The 15,582-nt window shown below is 38.6% G+C and overlaps 1 protein-coding gene across 1 annotated transcript in view; it reads left to right on the top strand.

The window, feature by feature from the left end:
• Positions 1-15,582, top strand: part of SRPK1 (SRSF protein kinase 1) — an 80,419-nt gene that overhangs the window by 52,785 nt on the left and 12,052 nt on the right. Inside the window, 6 exon segments of the mRNA XM_045074773.1 lie at positions 861-1,026; positions 2,865-2,890; positions 3,317-3,530; positions 3,907-4,326; positions 4,697-4,797; positions 14,604-14,711. Of these exon segments, the coding sequence (XP_044930708.1) occupies positions 861-1,026; positions 2,865-2,890; positions 3,317-3,530; positions 3,907-4,326; positions 4,697-4,797; positions 14,604-14,711 (1,035 nt within the window).

Raw genomic sequence — 15,582 nt, 5'->3', positions numbered from 1 at the left:
TTTTCTATGTGGTGATTGTTTTATATTCTTAAAGTGTCAGGAGTTTCCTATATCCAATAGAATTTTTATTTTAAAAACTAGGGATTTTTTTTAATTGTTAAAATTAGGTGTTTTATTCAGCCCCTAATGTTTATTCTCTCTTTAAGTGATTTAGCAATAATCATTTTTCCCCGATTCATCTCCTATAATAATCATTAGAGAGGAAGATGTGTTCATTGACTGGTGTTGGAAATTTGGAGCCCTTATCTGGAAGTTGTGGTTGCAAATATTTATTATTTGTGAATAGAGAATTGCTATGTCAAATTATTACTATCTGTAGAACATTATTCAAGGGTATTTTCTAATATTCTGAATAGCTTTCAATATACAGTAAAGAAGTTTACTCTTAGGAAAATATTAATACTTCAGAGGGCAAATAATTTGTTTGGATAATGTGTTTTGGTGGAAAGAGCTCTAAACTGGGAATCAAGAGACCTAGGTTCTTTATCAACAAGGAAATTTTAATTAAGAGATATCTAAATCTTTCATCACCTATATTTCACCATTTTAAGAGCATATTGACTTTTATTCTCAGCCTTACTGTTCTTCATTAACTATCTCAATACTATTAGCTTTTTAAAACAATTAGCCTTTTAAAACTTTTTATTAATAGATGAACTCTTGTCTTTGCTCATACTTTACAGGTAATCTTTCTGGGGAAGTTTTCCTTGGTGCCTTACTAAAAATGCTTTATTCTCTGTTGAAAACTATCATATTGTTCTTATATTTTTACTTTTTAAAATGTTGTATTGTGATTTCTTCCTTCTCCAGAAAGGACTTAAATTCTGTGTTTGCAAGTCTACTGCTCTGTTCCCATTCAGGTGTTACAGGGTCTGGATTATTTACACACCAAGTGCCGTATCATCCACACTGACATTAAACCAGAAAACATCTTGTTGTCGGTGAACGAGCAGTATATCCGAAGACTGGCTGCAGAAGCAACCGAATGGCAGAGATCTGGAGCTCCTCCACCTTCTGGATCTGCAGGTATGTTTTCTTTAAGGACTTTGGTCTCATTAGAAGTTAATAAAAGTTCTGGGGCACCCAGGTGGCTCCGTTGGTTAACCGTCCGCCTTCGAGCCAGTCCTGGGATCAAGCCCCCGCATCAGGCTCCCTGTTCACTCTGTCTGTCTCACGGTCTCTCTCTCAAATAAATAAATCTTTTTAAAAAAGGAAAGAAAGAAAAAAGTTGAGAAGTTCCTATTTTTATTCTATTACCAGGCAGTTAAGTAAAGCATTTCTCATTTAACAATAAGATACAGTAAGTACTTATGTATAAGAAAGTCTCAGCCTTCAAGACTTTAAATTTTAATCTTCAGTATTGCTCTCCTATAGAAAGAAGTCTAGAAATTGGGGCGCCTGGGTGGCTCAGTGGGTTAAGCCACTGCTTTCGGCTCAGGTCATGATCTCAGAGCCCTGGGATTGAGCCCCCCATCAGGCTCTCTGCTAAGCAGGGAGCCTGCTTCCTCCTCTCTCTCTGCTGCTTCTCTGCCTGCTTGTGATCTCTCTCTGTCAAATAAATAAAATCTTCTAAAAAAAAAATAGAAGTCTAGAAATTGTCTCTTCTAGATACAGATATTTTGTATACTATAAAAGTTATTAATGATTCATATTCTTGTTTTAAAATATTTTCCCTTGTGATTCAGTGGCTATTTTTGATGTGTTTATCTCTAACCATGATCATACATACCTGCTTGCTTATAGATCAGTGTGATCTATAGAGGGCTTGCTATCAAGAACTTGAGTTTAGGGGTGCCTGGGTGGCTCAGTAGCTTAAGCCACTGCCTTCGGCTCAGGTCATGATCTCGGGATCCTGCGATCAAGTCCCGCATCAGGCTCTCTGCTCAGCAGGGAGCCTGCTTCTCCCTGTCTCTCTGCCTGCCTCTCTGCCTATTTGTGATCTCTCTCTCTGTCAAATAAATAAATCTTTTTTTTTTTTAATAAATTAAAAAAAAAAAAACTTGAGTTTAAGCACTGGATTGGACAGACCTGGTTCGAATCCTGGCTTCATCATTGGCTGGTTGTTTTGAGCAAGTGTCTTGACTTCCCTTTCCCTCATGAAGTTCTTGGGATTAGTTCCATGTTAAAGCAGTTAATAGGTTGCCAGACAGTAGTATGTGCTAAATAAATGATGGCTATGATTGTGGTGCTTTTTTTTTTTTTTTGCCATTTGGGGTATAGATTTTAATTTTAGTAGTTTTATTATATTTGAGGAACTTTTTTTTTTTAAGGAACGTGATCAAGTTTATTTTTCCAAAATGAAAACGTTCTAGAAATATTACACAACAATGTGAATATAATTAACACTGTTGAACTGTACACTTAAGTGTACAGGGAAATTTTACCTTGTGTGGCTTTGACCAGAATTAAAAAAAAAATTTTTTAAGAGTCTACCTCCCACCTAATGTAAACTAACACCCATAACATGCTATGTTACAAATTATTATATAGCTCTTAATGCTGCTCTCCTTTTAAAACTGACCATTGCCAAGAAGAAGAATTAAGTGATGGGGATTCTAGGTGGGGATGAGGGCTGCTGCCTATCATTTTCTGTTTTAAGCATACATAGGAATGAGATTTTTGCAACATTAATAGCAGAAACCAGAAATTGGAACTTGGATCTTTGCATGTATGGATTTTATCTGGAGAGGAATTTAATTTATTTAAATTCATTCTAAGTTTGCCAACTTTTATGTGTATTATTCTTTTTTAAAAGATGGTACTTCTACCAGAGTTGCTTTTAAAAAGAGTGGTTTTCTCTGTAACATAAACTTACATGGCTTGCTGAATGCCAGGATTCTTACTTAGTTTTCTTTTCTTTTCAGTCAGTACTGCGCCCCAGCCTAAACCAGTAAGTATAAGGTGTTTCTATGTTTAATTCTGATCTGTGGGCAATGGGCAGGGATTCCTCTGTTAGGGATCACAGTTTGTGTAGAGTTTGAAAACCAAAGAAAAAAATATTCCTGCGCTTCTATATTTTCTCCAGTAAATGCCCATGCATCTTTGACAAGTTTGTACTGGTGAGGCTCCTATAAACTTGAGAGTGTCTGAAAGTATCAGCCCCACAGTTGGCTCAGAGGACCAAAATTTATTGTTAAGTTTGTTTCTATTTGGTTTCATAAGAGTATCCACATTGTTTAAGTTAATGAGAAACTTAAGCGCTATGTTAGGAAAAGAATGAAATTTAATTAGGAAATATTAAAGTTAACAGTTATCTCCAACTGGGGGTAATGGATTAGCCACCTGAAGGCTTTATCTGTTTGTAATCTCCGCCCAGGCTGACAAAATGTCAAAGAATAAGAAGAAGAAATTGAAGAAGAAGCAGAAGCGCCAGGCAGAATTACTAGAGAAGCGAATGCAGGAAATTGAGGAAATGGAGAAAGAGTCGGGCCCTGGGCAAAAAAGACCAAACAAGCAAGAAGAATCAGAGAGTCCTGTTGAAAGACCCTTGAAAGAGAACCCACCTAATAAAATGACCCAAGAAAAACTTGGTATAAATAGAGCATACACAAAAATTTACTTTAACATTACTTTATCATTGTTCTATAATATAGTGGTTTCATGCATACAACACATTTGGGGGTGTCCTTATACAGTAAGAGTACAGAACCTTCATAAATGTCAGGCAGGTAATATTCAAATGTAATTTCTGACTTTTCTATGGAAATGCAACATAGACTTCATTTTGCAGTTGAGTAAGGATGAGAAGATCTTTTTTCCTTCCATAAATAGGTCTTAGATGTTCAGTCATGTTTTTATGTCACCCTATATAAGTTCTAGAAAGCATTTTTAATCTTGTGGAGAAATTTTTTTGTTCTTTCACTCATACACATACACATACATCCTTTTTGTCTGTTTGTTCCTTAGAAGAGTCAAGTACCATTGACCAGGATCAAACACTTATGGAACGTGGTGTAGAGGGTGGTGCAGCAGAAATTAATTGCAATGGAGTAATTGAAATCGTTAATTATACTGAAAACAGTAATAAAGAAACATTGAGGCTTAAAGAGGATCTACATAATGCTAATGACTGTGATGTCCAAAATTTGAAGCAGGAACCTAGTTTCCTAAGCTCCCAAAATGGAGACAGCAGCACATCTCAGGAAACAGACTCTTGTACACCTGTAACCTCTGAGGTGTCAGATACCATGATGTGCCAGGCTTCACCAAATGTAAACAAGTCATTCAGTGAACAGGACATCAGCCAACTTCAAGAAAGCATTCGGGCAGAGATACCCTGTGAAGATGAGCATGAGCAAGAACAAAATGGACCATTGGACAACAAAGGTACCTAAACAGACATCCTTCCCCAGTACTCCTTCCCTGAATAGCATATTCATGAATTTCTAGTCTAAATCTACCATTGTTTTTATAAATAAAACTTCATAGCAGGTTCCCAGGTTACCTTCAGTGTGTAAATTTTTAACTAACTTTGAATTGTATTGGTCATGTAGTGGGTGCACAGCACTTCATTTGCCCTGAAGGCAGAGGTAGATTTTAATTGTGTAAACTGAAGGTGTTGCTACTCTTTATCTTACAAAATTTAGTGAACTTTTCCAGTCAGAGGCCTGGGTGTGTTGCCTCAGAGCATTTTATTAACCTTTGGGTATGTTTGTGTTCACTAAACACTCTTATTAATGATATCCTTTGTCTGTAGGAAAATCCACTGCTGGAAATTTTCTTGTTAATCCCCTTGAGCCAAAAAATGCAGAAAAGCTCCAAGTGAAGATTGCTGATCTTGGAAATGCCTGTTGGGTGGTAAGTTAAACTTAGTGCTGTGTTTTGAAGTGACTAGCAATGAAGGAAAATTTGAAATTTAATTGTGCTAAGGAAGAAAACATCTGTAGGTCTGTACTCAGATTGCCGGTTAACATGTTAGTGAAAATTTTTTCACTTTTTTCTTAATCTTCAATTATAGAAACGTTCAAATATACTTAACAGAAGTAGAGTAGTATAATAAAACAGCCCCCACTCCCATTCCAGTTACCTGTCACCCAGGTGCAACAATGTTAATTCCTGGTCAATCTTGGGGGTGTTTTATTTTTTTTGGTTTTTTTGTGTGTGTTTTTTTAAAGATTTTATTTATTTATTTGTCAGACAGAGATCACAAGTAGGCAGAGAGGCAGGCAGAGAGAGGGGAAAGTGCGCTCCCCACCGAGCAGAGAGCCAGATGTGGGGCTGGCTCCTAGGACACTGAGATCATGACCTGAGCCGAAGGCAGAGGTTTTAACCCACTGAACCACCCAGGCGCCCCAGGGTCAATCTTGTTTTATCTGTATTCTAATTCATTTTCATATTCAACAATGCTTATGTTCATACTTCCCCGATATTTTCAAAATTGATATTGATACTATTAATTGTAACCTTTTAACTCATTCAATATTTTGGACATTTTGTCAAACAGAAATTTATATCAAATTCAGTTGGTTATGTAGTATTCCCTAATGTACTTAGTTTTTTACACATATTTGGTAGCTCTTTGCAGTGAGCATCTGGTTGTTTTGTGGGTGTTTTTTTGTTTTGTTTTTTGGTTTTTTTTAAAGATTTTATTTATTTGTTTGACAGAGAGAGATCACAAGTAGGTGGGCAGTGGGTGGGCAGGCTCCCTTGCTGAACAGAGAGCCCTATGTGAGACTCAGTCCCAGGACCTTGAGATCAAGACCCGAGCCGAAGGCAGAGACTTAACCCACTGAGCCACCCGGGCGCCCTGCAGTCATCATCTTTACTCACAAATCTTCATATGGTTGTCCTTAGGACAGAACCTAAACATAGAATTCCTAAGTCAAAAAGTGCGTGCTTTATTTTTTAATAATATTGCTTACCTAAGAAATTGGGGGAGGGCATTATTTTTAATGGACACCTCAACAATCTAGGAATTGATTTGCACATAAATGACACTACTCAGAGTCATACACCTTGTAAACAGGAATGTTGAAGATTGCCGAAGGAAAAACTGCATTATTAAAAATCCATAATAATGTGTTTTACATTTATTTTTATACTTCAGATTTTTCTATTCCATATGGCATTCAGGTAATTAGAATTACTCCACCATACCACGGTCTGATCTAGGCCAGCCAGTCTTCACCTGAGTGCAGGATGACTGCTGTAGCCCACTCACTCTCCCTTTGGTTGCCCATGTCCCCATAAGACTATTGTCAGCACATCTATCAGAATGACTTCCCTCAAAATGAATGCCAAAGTCTTTACCATGTCCCACATAACACCAAGCAAATGATGTCTTCCTTCTGCCTGGAATTCTCTTCCCAAGACAATGTACAACTCATTTTCTTCAAGTTCCTATTCAGTTGTCATCAGGAAGATCTTCCCCTGAACACCTAATATAATAAGCAAACCACCACTATCCAAACCCATACACCTTTATTATATTCATTCATGTATTATCTCTCTCTTCCTCTCCCTCTTCAGTTTTTTTTCTTCATAGCACCTGTCACACAGTCTAATACTATATAGTTGTTTGCTTACTGTCCCTTTTCCTAAATGTATGCCCCATCACAACAGATTCTTCTGTTCACTTCTGTATCTGCAGTACTTAGAAAAGAACCTAGGGAGGTGCTCAATAAATATTTAAGTCAACATATCGTGAGTTGTGCTTTGGCCTGTCACACATGTCACATGGTACGAACATCAGATGCTTCAGGCTTCTAGGCCTTTGTGTTTAGAATGCCTTTCTCCATTACTGTCTACCCAGCTGGCACACTTCTCTTTATTCTGCTACAAGTTATCATGTCACCTTTACTACCACAATTACTTTGTTTTTGTCTGCCTGTCTCTTTTAAAAAATGTGTCCCTATGCTAAAATGACTTTACCTTCTTTTCATTCAGTCACACCTTCAGCAAACATACTGTCACATGCTCTGACTTGGTACTAGAACACAGTGTGAACAAGACATCAGTGTCTTGTCCTGCTGGATCCTAGTCAGACATCACCTCTTACTGATTTCTGCAGCATCAGCAGCATCTGGCATTCAGTAATGGAATTGTGTATGATTTTCAGATTGCTTGATTTTTTTAAAAAATTCTTATCAGTTATGCATGTATGTAGTTTAAGTTGATTTAAAAATCTGTTCCCTCCCTTTGCAAGTTTTTTACTCCCCACACAACAGTATTTACCTTCATATTGCTGATAAATAACTTGGCTATGCTGCTCCCAATTTTTTTGAGGGGAAGCATTATACAGGATTTGTGTACCATCACTACACGGAGCCCCCATGTTCCTGACTTAAGATGATTTTGGCTGGTTAATCATTCTATGTTGGCATTATTGGGACCCAGTGCTATCTTGAGGATACGTTGTACTGATTCTTTCTCCACTTCTGCCTAAACTGTGTTTCATTTGCTTACTCATCTTTATACTATTTATTACTTAATTCAACTCCACACTTTGACCCAGTGGTATAAATATGTACACTTTAATACATGCAGATGCCTTGAGTATTCTTTCAACTTCTTCCTGAAGAGCTCTATCTGGAACCTGGAGTCTTCTAACCTATGTTCACCTGTTGAATTGCCCATAGGCCTGTAGCATTACTGCCATTCGGATTTCCTTTCACCATCATCCTGGAGATTATGTTTACTTTCTCTTTATACCCCCTGCTTTCTGTCTTTTTGATCTCTCTTGGTTTACTGTAAAATTATTTTTTTGTTTTTTGTTTGATGGTTTTTTGTTTTGTTTTGTTTTTGGAGTATATACAACTTGAAGTAGCTTCCTAAGAAGGGGTGTGGGAGACTGGGAGGGGCACCTTGCATGTTTGATAGTGTCTCTGTCCTACTTTCACACTCAGTTGGCTGCAGGCAAAGTTTTAGGTTGAAAACAATTTTCCTTCAGAATGTTTGTCATTGCTCTATTATCTTCTAGTTCCCTGACTTGTTGCTGCTAAAGACCATGGTCATTCTGATTCTTGATCCCTTGTATGAAACCTTTTCCCCTGTGAAAGTCTCCAGGATCATTTCACTGTGCTGTGCCTCACTTGGGTCTGTTTCTATCCATTATACTAAGGACTTGGTGTGCACTTTTTTTTAGGGTTTGTTTGTTTATTCATTCATTCATTTATTCATTCACTCATTTATTAAGTTTATTTAAACAATCTCTACACCCAGTGTGGAGCTTGAGCTCACAACTCCGAGATCAAGAGCCACATGCTCTTCCACCTGAGCCAGCCAGACACCTCTGGTATGCACTTTTAATTTTGAAACTCTAGTTCTTTCGTTTTGACTCTTTCTTTGTCATTAGGTTGGTTGGTTTTTTGTTTTCTTTTATTTCCTTGGTTTCTGTTCTCTAGCTTTGAAATGTCATAATTCAAATGTTAGACCTCCTGTGCAGGTATTATCTTCACTCCTATTTTCTGTCATTTTCTTTTTGCTTTATTTTCTGGGAGATTTCTTGACTAGTTATTATATGCCTTATTTTTTCTTATTTCTCTCATTACATTTTTACTTCTCAAGAGTTCTTTGGTTCTCTGTCTCTCAGAGGATATAATTTATTATCCCATTTTTCACATTGTTTCTTCCTATATGTTGTCGGTTGCCTTCTTTCTGAAGGAAAACAGGGGGTTCAACATGCAGTTACTAGTCACTTGATTTCCCTGTTTTTTAAAATGGTCCTCGCCCCTCAATTGTGTGGAGCATCCTTCAAAGACCCTATTTTACCTACTCCAGAGAAAACCTCCAAATGATCTGTCAGGTCAGGGAAGATGCTGTTATATTGCATCATGCCCTGTGTCTTGGAGCCCTGTTTCTTTCTCTTTCTTTTTCTTTTTTTCTTTACATTTTTAAAAAAAATTTTATTTATTTAACATAATATATTGGGACACTTGGGTGGCTCAGTGGGTTAAAGCTTCTGCCTCCGGCTCCAGTCATGATCTCAGGGTCCTGGGATCAAGCCCCACATCAGGCTCTCAGCTCAGCGGGGACCCTGCCCCCTCCAACCTCTGCCTGCTTCTCTGCCTACCTGTGATCTCTCTCTCTGTCCAATAAATAAATAAAATCTTTAAAATATATATATATTATATACATATATAATACATATACATTTTTATATATGCATATATATGTGCATATATACGTGTGTGTGTGTGTGTGTGTGTGTGTATACACACACACAGGGTTATAGGTCTGTGAATCGCCAGGTTTACGCACTTCATAGCACATACCTTCCCCAATGTCCATAACCCCACCACCCTCTCGCTAACCCCCTCCCCCTGGCAACCCTCACTTTGTTTGTTTTGTGAGATTAAGAGTCTCTTATGTTTGTCTCCCTCCCAATCCCATCTTGTTTCATTTATTCTTTTCCTAGCTCCCCAAACTCCTACGTTGCCTCTCAACTTCCTCATATCAGGGAGATCATATGATAGTTGTCTTTCTCTGATTACTTCGCTCAGCATAATACCCTTTAGTTCCATCCACGTCATCCCAAGTGGCAAGATTTCATTTCTTTTGATGGCTGAATAGTATTCCATTGTGTATATATACCACATCTTCTTTATCCATTCATCTGTTGATAGACATCTAGGTTCTTTCCATCGTTTGGCTATTGTGGACATTGCTGCTATAAACATTTGGGTGCACGCACCCCTTCAGATCACCACATTTCTATCTTTAGGGTAAATACCCAGTAGTGTGATTGCTGGGTTGTAGGGTAGCTCTGTTTTCAAGTTTTTGAGGAACCTCCATGCTGTTTTCCACAGTGGCTGCACCACCTTGCATTCCCACCAACAGTGTGGGAGGGTTCCCCTTTCTCCGCATCCTCGCCAGCATCTGTCATTTCCTGACTTGTTAATTTTAGCCATTCTGACCAGTGTGAGGTAGTATCTCATTGTGGTTTTGATTTGTATTTCTCTGGTGCCGAGTGATGTGGAGCATTTTTTCATGTATCTGTTGGCCATCTGGATATCTTCTTTGCAGAAATATCTGTTCATGTCCTCTGCCCATTTCTTGATTAGATTATTTGTTCCTTGGGTGTTGAGTTTGATAAGTTCTTTGTAGATTTTGGATACTAGCCCTTTATCTGATATGTCATTTGCAAATATCTTCTCCCATTCTGTCAGTTGTCTTTTGGTTTTGGTAACTGTTTCCTTTGCTGTGCAAAAGCTTTTGATCTTGATGAAATCCCAATAGTTCCTTTTTGCCCTTGCTTCCCTTGCCTTTGGCAATATTTCTAGAAAGAAGTTACTGTGGCTGAGGTGGAAGAGGTTGCTGCCTGTGTTCTCCTCAAGGATTTTGATGGATTCCTTTCTCACACTGCGGTCCTTCATCCATTTTGAGTCTATTTTCATGTGTGGTGTAAAGAAGTGGTCCAGTTTCATTTTTCTGCATGTGGCTGTCCAATTTTCCCAACACTATTTGTTGAAGAAACTCTTTTTTCCATTGGACATTCTTTCCTGCTTTGTCGAAGATTTGTTGACCATAAAGTTGAGGGTCTATTTCTGGGCTCTCTATTCATTCCATTGATCTATGTGTCTGTTTTTGTGCCAGTACCATATTGTCTTGATGATGACAGCTTTGTAATAGAGCTTGAAGTCTGGAATTGTGACGCCACCAACTTTGGCTTTCTTTTTCAAAATTCCTCTGTTTGAGGTCTTTTCTGGTTCCATATAAATTTTAGGATTATTTGTTCCATTTCTTTGAAAAAAATGGATGGTATTTTGATAGGGATTGCATTGTTTAGATTGCTTTAGGTAGCATAGACATTTTCACAATATTTGTTCTTCCAATCCATGTGCATGGAACATTTTTTCCATTTCTTTGTGTCTTCCTCAATTTCTTTCATGAGTACTTTATAGTTTTCTGAGTATAGATTCTTTGCCTCTTTGGTTAGGTTTATTCCTAGGTATCTTGTGGTTTGGGGTGGAGCCCTGTTTCTTTAAAAGAGTGGTGGTTGTTGTTTTAAGATTTTATTTATTTCAGAGAATGCTGCTAGAGAGCATGAGGTGGAGGAAGGAGAGAAGTGGAAGGAGAAGGAGGAGCAAACTCCCCCAGCATGGAGCCTGACCTAGGGCTCCATCTCCCTGAGATCCGTGACCTGAGCCAAAAGAGTCAGGTGCTTAACCAATTGAGCCAGCCAGGCATGTCATCTTTAAAAGATGTTTAAGGCAGTATTTCTGGGTTAAATCCCACCCTCACTTGCAGTCATATGTGATACTGCCAAACCCTGAGCCTTGAGGCAAGGGGGACTCTGGTATACATCCCAGTGCTTCTCAATTTGCACCGGTGGCTTATTCAGTTTTCCTGGATCCACTAAGATGTTTACCAGTGATCTGTTTTTCAACTTGTAAATTTTATTGCTCTAACTTCTTTGTTATTCTCTTTGTTAGTTCATGTTTTAAGAATTAACACTGAATTCTTACTAAGGTGGAGTTTCAGGAGTGGGAGGATGTGTGCGTTTGTATCTGATCCACCTTCTTAACTTTTGCTGATTGTTGGCCTTATTTATCATTTACAGCGTCTTTCTAAGGCAATAGTGAGATACAAGTAGTAAAGACAACTCCCTTGAACAGCATGTCCATTTTTCTAAATGTATCACTGAAAAGGATGCCTGAACCCAATTCTTTTTTTTTTTTAAGGTTTTATTTATTTATTTGACAGACAGATTTCACAAGTAGGCAGAGAGGCAGGCAGAGAGAGAGGAGGAAGCAGGCCCCCTGCCGAGCAGAGAGCCCGATGTGGGACTCAATCCCAGGACCTGAGATCATGACCTGAGCCGAAGGCAGAGTCTTTAACCTACTGAGCCACCCAGGCGCCCCACCTGAACCCAATTCTGAAGAGCGTGTGTGTGTGTAGGTTTTCCCACACCAAGTGGTTCTTGGACAGTAGTCTGAGAATTCAGCTCAATTCTGACATTATCTACCTGGAGAAAAATGAGATTCCACAGGTAAAGGGCTTGGTTCCACAAGACCTCCTTCCACTTCATATGTCAGTTGCAAGCCCAAGTTACCTTTGCTTCTGACCAATCGGCTATAAATTGGAGGTTCCAACAACCCCCTCCAATTCAGGATGCTGGTCACGAATCCAGGTTGTTACCTATACTTCTGACCAACTGGCTGAAAATAAGAGAATCCCACTGCCCTTTCCTTGCGTTTGGCTGATTTGCTAGAATGACTAACAAAGCTCAGAAAAACCCGTTTACTCACTACATTTCCAGTTTATTACAAAGGATATTAAAGGATACAAATCAGTAGCCAGAGAAAGAGATACAAAGGGTGAGGTCTCAAAAGAGCTTGGGATCTGCCACAGTGGCATGTGGCAGCATTCTGGTTCCTCATTGTGGATGCTTCCCAAACTCCCTCCTTTTGCATTTTTATGGAGGCTTCATTACATAGGCATGATTGATTCACTTACTGGCCATTAGTGATTATTCAGTCTACAGCCCCTCTTCTCTCTCCAGAAATCAGAGATTGGAACTTTCAGTCCCACCCTCTGTTCATGGTTAGTTCCTCTAGCAACCAGCCCCCATCCTTAGGTGCTTTCCAAGTCAGCTCATTAACATAAACTCAGTTGTGGAAAGGGGCTTATAAATAATGAGACACCCATTTTACCTTTACAGCTGTAAAGTGTTTTCAGGAACTGAGGACATATAATAAATATACTCCCTTTTGTTCTTATTGTTCCAGAAATTCCAGGGGTTTAGGAAGTTTTAGCCAAGAAGAGTGGATAAAGACCCAATATATATGAGAAATGCATTTTGAATGCTATATGTGTGTGTCTGTCTGTCTTATAAATTACAGTATCATAATTGCGAGCAGTACATTTCCACTTCAGACTCCATATCTGAGCCCATTGTTTTCCTGTAAAACCACTTCACTAAGTCTGTCATTCTCCGTTTTTTTAGCAGACCGCTAACCCTTTAGGCCTCTGCCACTGAGTTCCTACTGTCTCCTACATACAGCTGTTGAATTTTTAAATTCTGCTTGTTCTTTCTTTGGCTGTCCCTGGGTTTACTCTTCCCTCTGCTGTTTCCACAGCCAGTGCTCAGATTTTCATTACTGGCCACCAACCAGCAAATGACTGGAATGATATCCTCAGATATCTTGTCATTCTCCCTGGAGCACACTTTCCTGTGCGTTAACATGGAGTGATGCCATATGAAATCCAAACTCCGTCCTAGCAATTAACTGTATGTGGCTTTGGCAGGTATCTTTCGGTGCCTATGCTGGTGATGTGCTCCTCCTGGCAGAGAAGTACAAAAGTTGCTCTTTCTGATCAGTCTTTGTCCCTGTGGAGCTCTGGTCAATACTGGTTTCCTACCTGAAGCTTTCTCTGCCTAATATCTCCTCTTCACAAATATTCTTCCTTGGGGTGCCTGGCTGGCTCAGCTGGGGTGACTCTTGATCGTGGGGTCATGAGTTCAAGCTACACTGGGTATAGAGATTACTTAAGTAAATAGAACTTTAAAAACAGGAACAAAAAACAAATGATCTTCCTTGTTTTTGAATTCCAGTAGGATTAAAGAGTCATCTTCCACTCTTTTTTATTACATGTTTTTTAATATCTGGATTTTGTGTTGTGTCTGTGACTCATTCTAAGCTTTTTTCTGCAATGTTTTTTATTATGGCCAACTTCAAACTTACACCAAAGTAGAGAGAATAGAACACTGAAACCCTGTGTCATTATACTAGTGTCACCCAGCATTTATCAACTCACTGCCAGTCTCTTTTCATCTATACCCCCACTCTGCCACCCACTCCAGATTATTTTGAACTATGTCCCAGGTATTTTCATTCCTAAATATGGCTTGCTAAAAGATGACTCTTTCAGGCAACGATGACACCATTGCTGCACCTACAAAGTTGGCAATTCACCAATATCAAGTATTCAGTCTGTTTTGCCAGACTGAACCTATAAACGTTCTTTTAATTTTTTTGTTGTTTCAAACGGGATCCAAATAAAATCTATGAATCCACAATTGGATACTATGTCTCTTAAATTGCTTTTACCATAGTTTTACCCTTTTCTTCCCATGCAATTTATGTGTTAAAGAGATTCTGATTGTTTTGCTGATTGCATTCCCAAGGTACTTAACATGGTCTTTTTTTCCCCAAGAATCATGTTTGAGTTTTTAGAGGAGTGTGGGGGATGGAGGAGAATGGGAGCAAGAGTTCTTTATAGATGGTGCTTACAAGATTCTTGAAACTTGAAGCCTAATTTTTTTATTTCTTCATAATGAGCACATAACAAGGAAAGTTTGAATTGGACCTAAATTGGTGGCATTTATTTATTGAAGCACTTACTACTATGGACAAATGACCAACTTAATTTTTGCTTGGGGTAATAGTTCTCCATTTCTTAAAAAGCAATTGTTATTCCTTAATCTGTATATCTATATTATGGTTAGACTTATATGTTCGTTAAAATAATTTGGAGTAGATGGTGTATTTAAGCAAAGTACTGTTTGGAGCTAATAGCATCAAAATGATACTTTCAGTAAACTAGCTAAATGAAGACTGGTTTGGGGAAAATAGATTTATTTTAATCTCCATTTTTTTGTGATTTGTTACTTTTTAGAATAAGTGAATTTTAAAATACTGTGTCCTTCTCCATTTACTCAGCACAAACATTTCACTGAAGATATTCAAACAAGGCAGTATCGCTCCTTGGAAGTTCTGATAGGATCTGGCTACAATACCCCTGCTGACATTTGGAGCACAGCATGCATGGTAATGTTTTTCCAAACCCTTGACCTTCACTTAATTATGTGGTAGTTTATAGCTTGCCCTGCTTGCTAATTTCAGTAGACCAGCAAATTTACAAACAGGAAAACAAATTTTTTATGATATACCACTAGCACTCTAAATCTTGTGTCTGGAGAGGCTAGAATTCAAAAGCTGATTAAAAACATCTGGCATTCTGTGGCATCTGGCTGGTTCAGTCGGTTAAGTGTCCGACTCTTTGATTTCAGCTCAGGTCATGATCTCCAGGTCGTGAGATTGAACCCCCACTTTGGGCTCCATTCTGGGCGTGGAGCCTGTTTGAAATTCTCTGTCTCAAAAAAAGAGCATCTGGCATTCTGTTTTGTTGTGCCAAATTGCTGCTGGTTGAAGGCACCAAATGTTTCTTAGCATGGGCTTCGGCTGAGGGAATTAAAAATAAGTGCTCCAAGGTGGTACAGCTTTTGATTAGGAGATTACCAGTACCCTTGCCCTTTCGGCTCTGATCTGTTTTCAGATTAGGGAAACTATGGAAACTACTTCAGTCTGTATAGTTGGACAGTTCTTTAGATATCTTTGCACCCCAAAAGATGTGAAAGCCCAGTCATACAAAGAGTCTTAAATTGCTGCTTTGTCCCTGTCAAGTACTCAGGTAGTCATTTAGTTGACATTGAATGGTTTCCCACAAGTAACCTTTATTGGAATGTGTTATACTGTTTCCTGAAATAGAGTATACTCATCAATTTGATTTGTAATTGTGTGTTTCTTCACTTATTTCTCTTGCACTAGATTGTAAGTGCCATGCTGACAGGAACCATGTCTGTTATGTATAGCTAAGTGTCTGGTTCAAAGCCTGGCACATTCTGAGTAGATGCTTACA

Source organism: Mustela putorius, unplaced genomic scaffold (genome assembly GCF_011764305.1).
Source record: "Mustela putorius furo isolate JIRA1106 unplaced genomic scaffold, ASM1176430v1.1 tig00000135_pilon_pilon_pilon, whole genome shotgun sequence".
Taxonomy (NCBI): Eukaryota; Metazoa; Chordata; class Mammalia; order Carnivora; family Mustelidae; genus Mustela; species Mustela putorius.
This window is presented reverse-complemented; position numbering and strand designations above follow the sequence as displayed.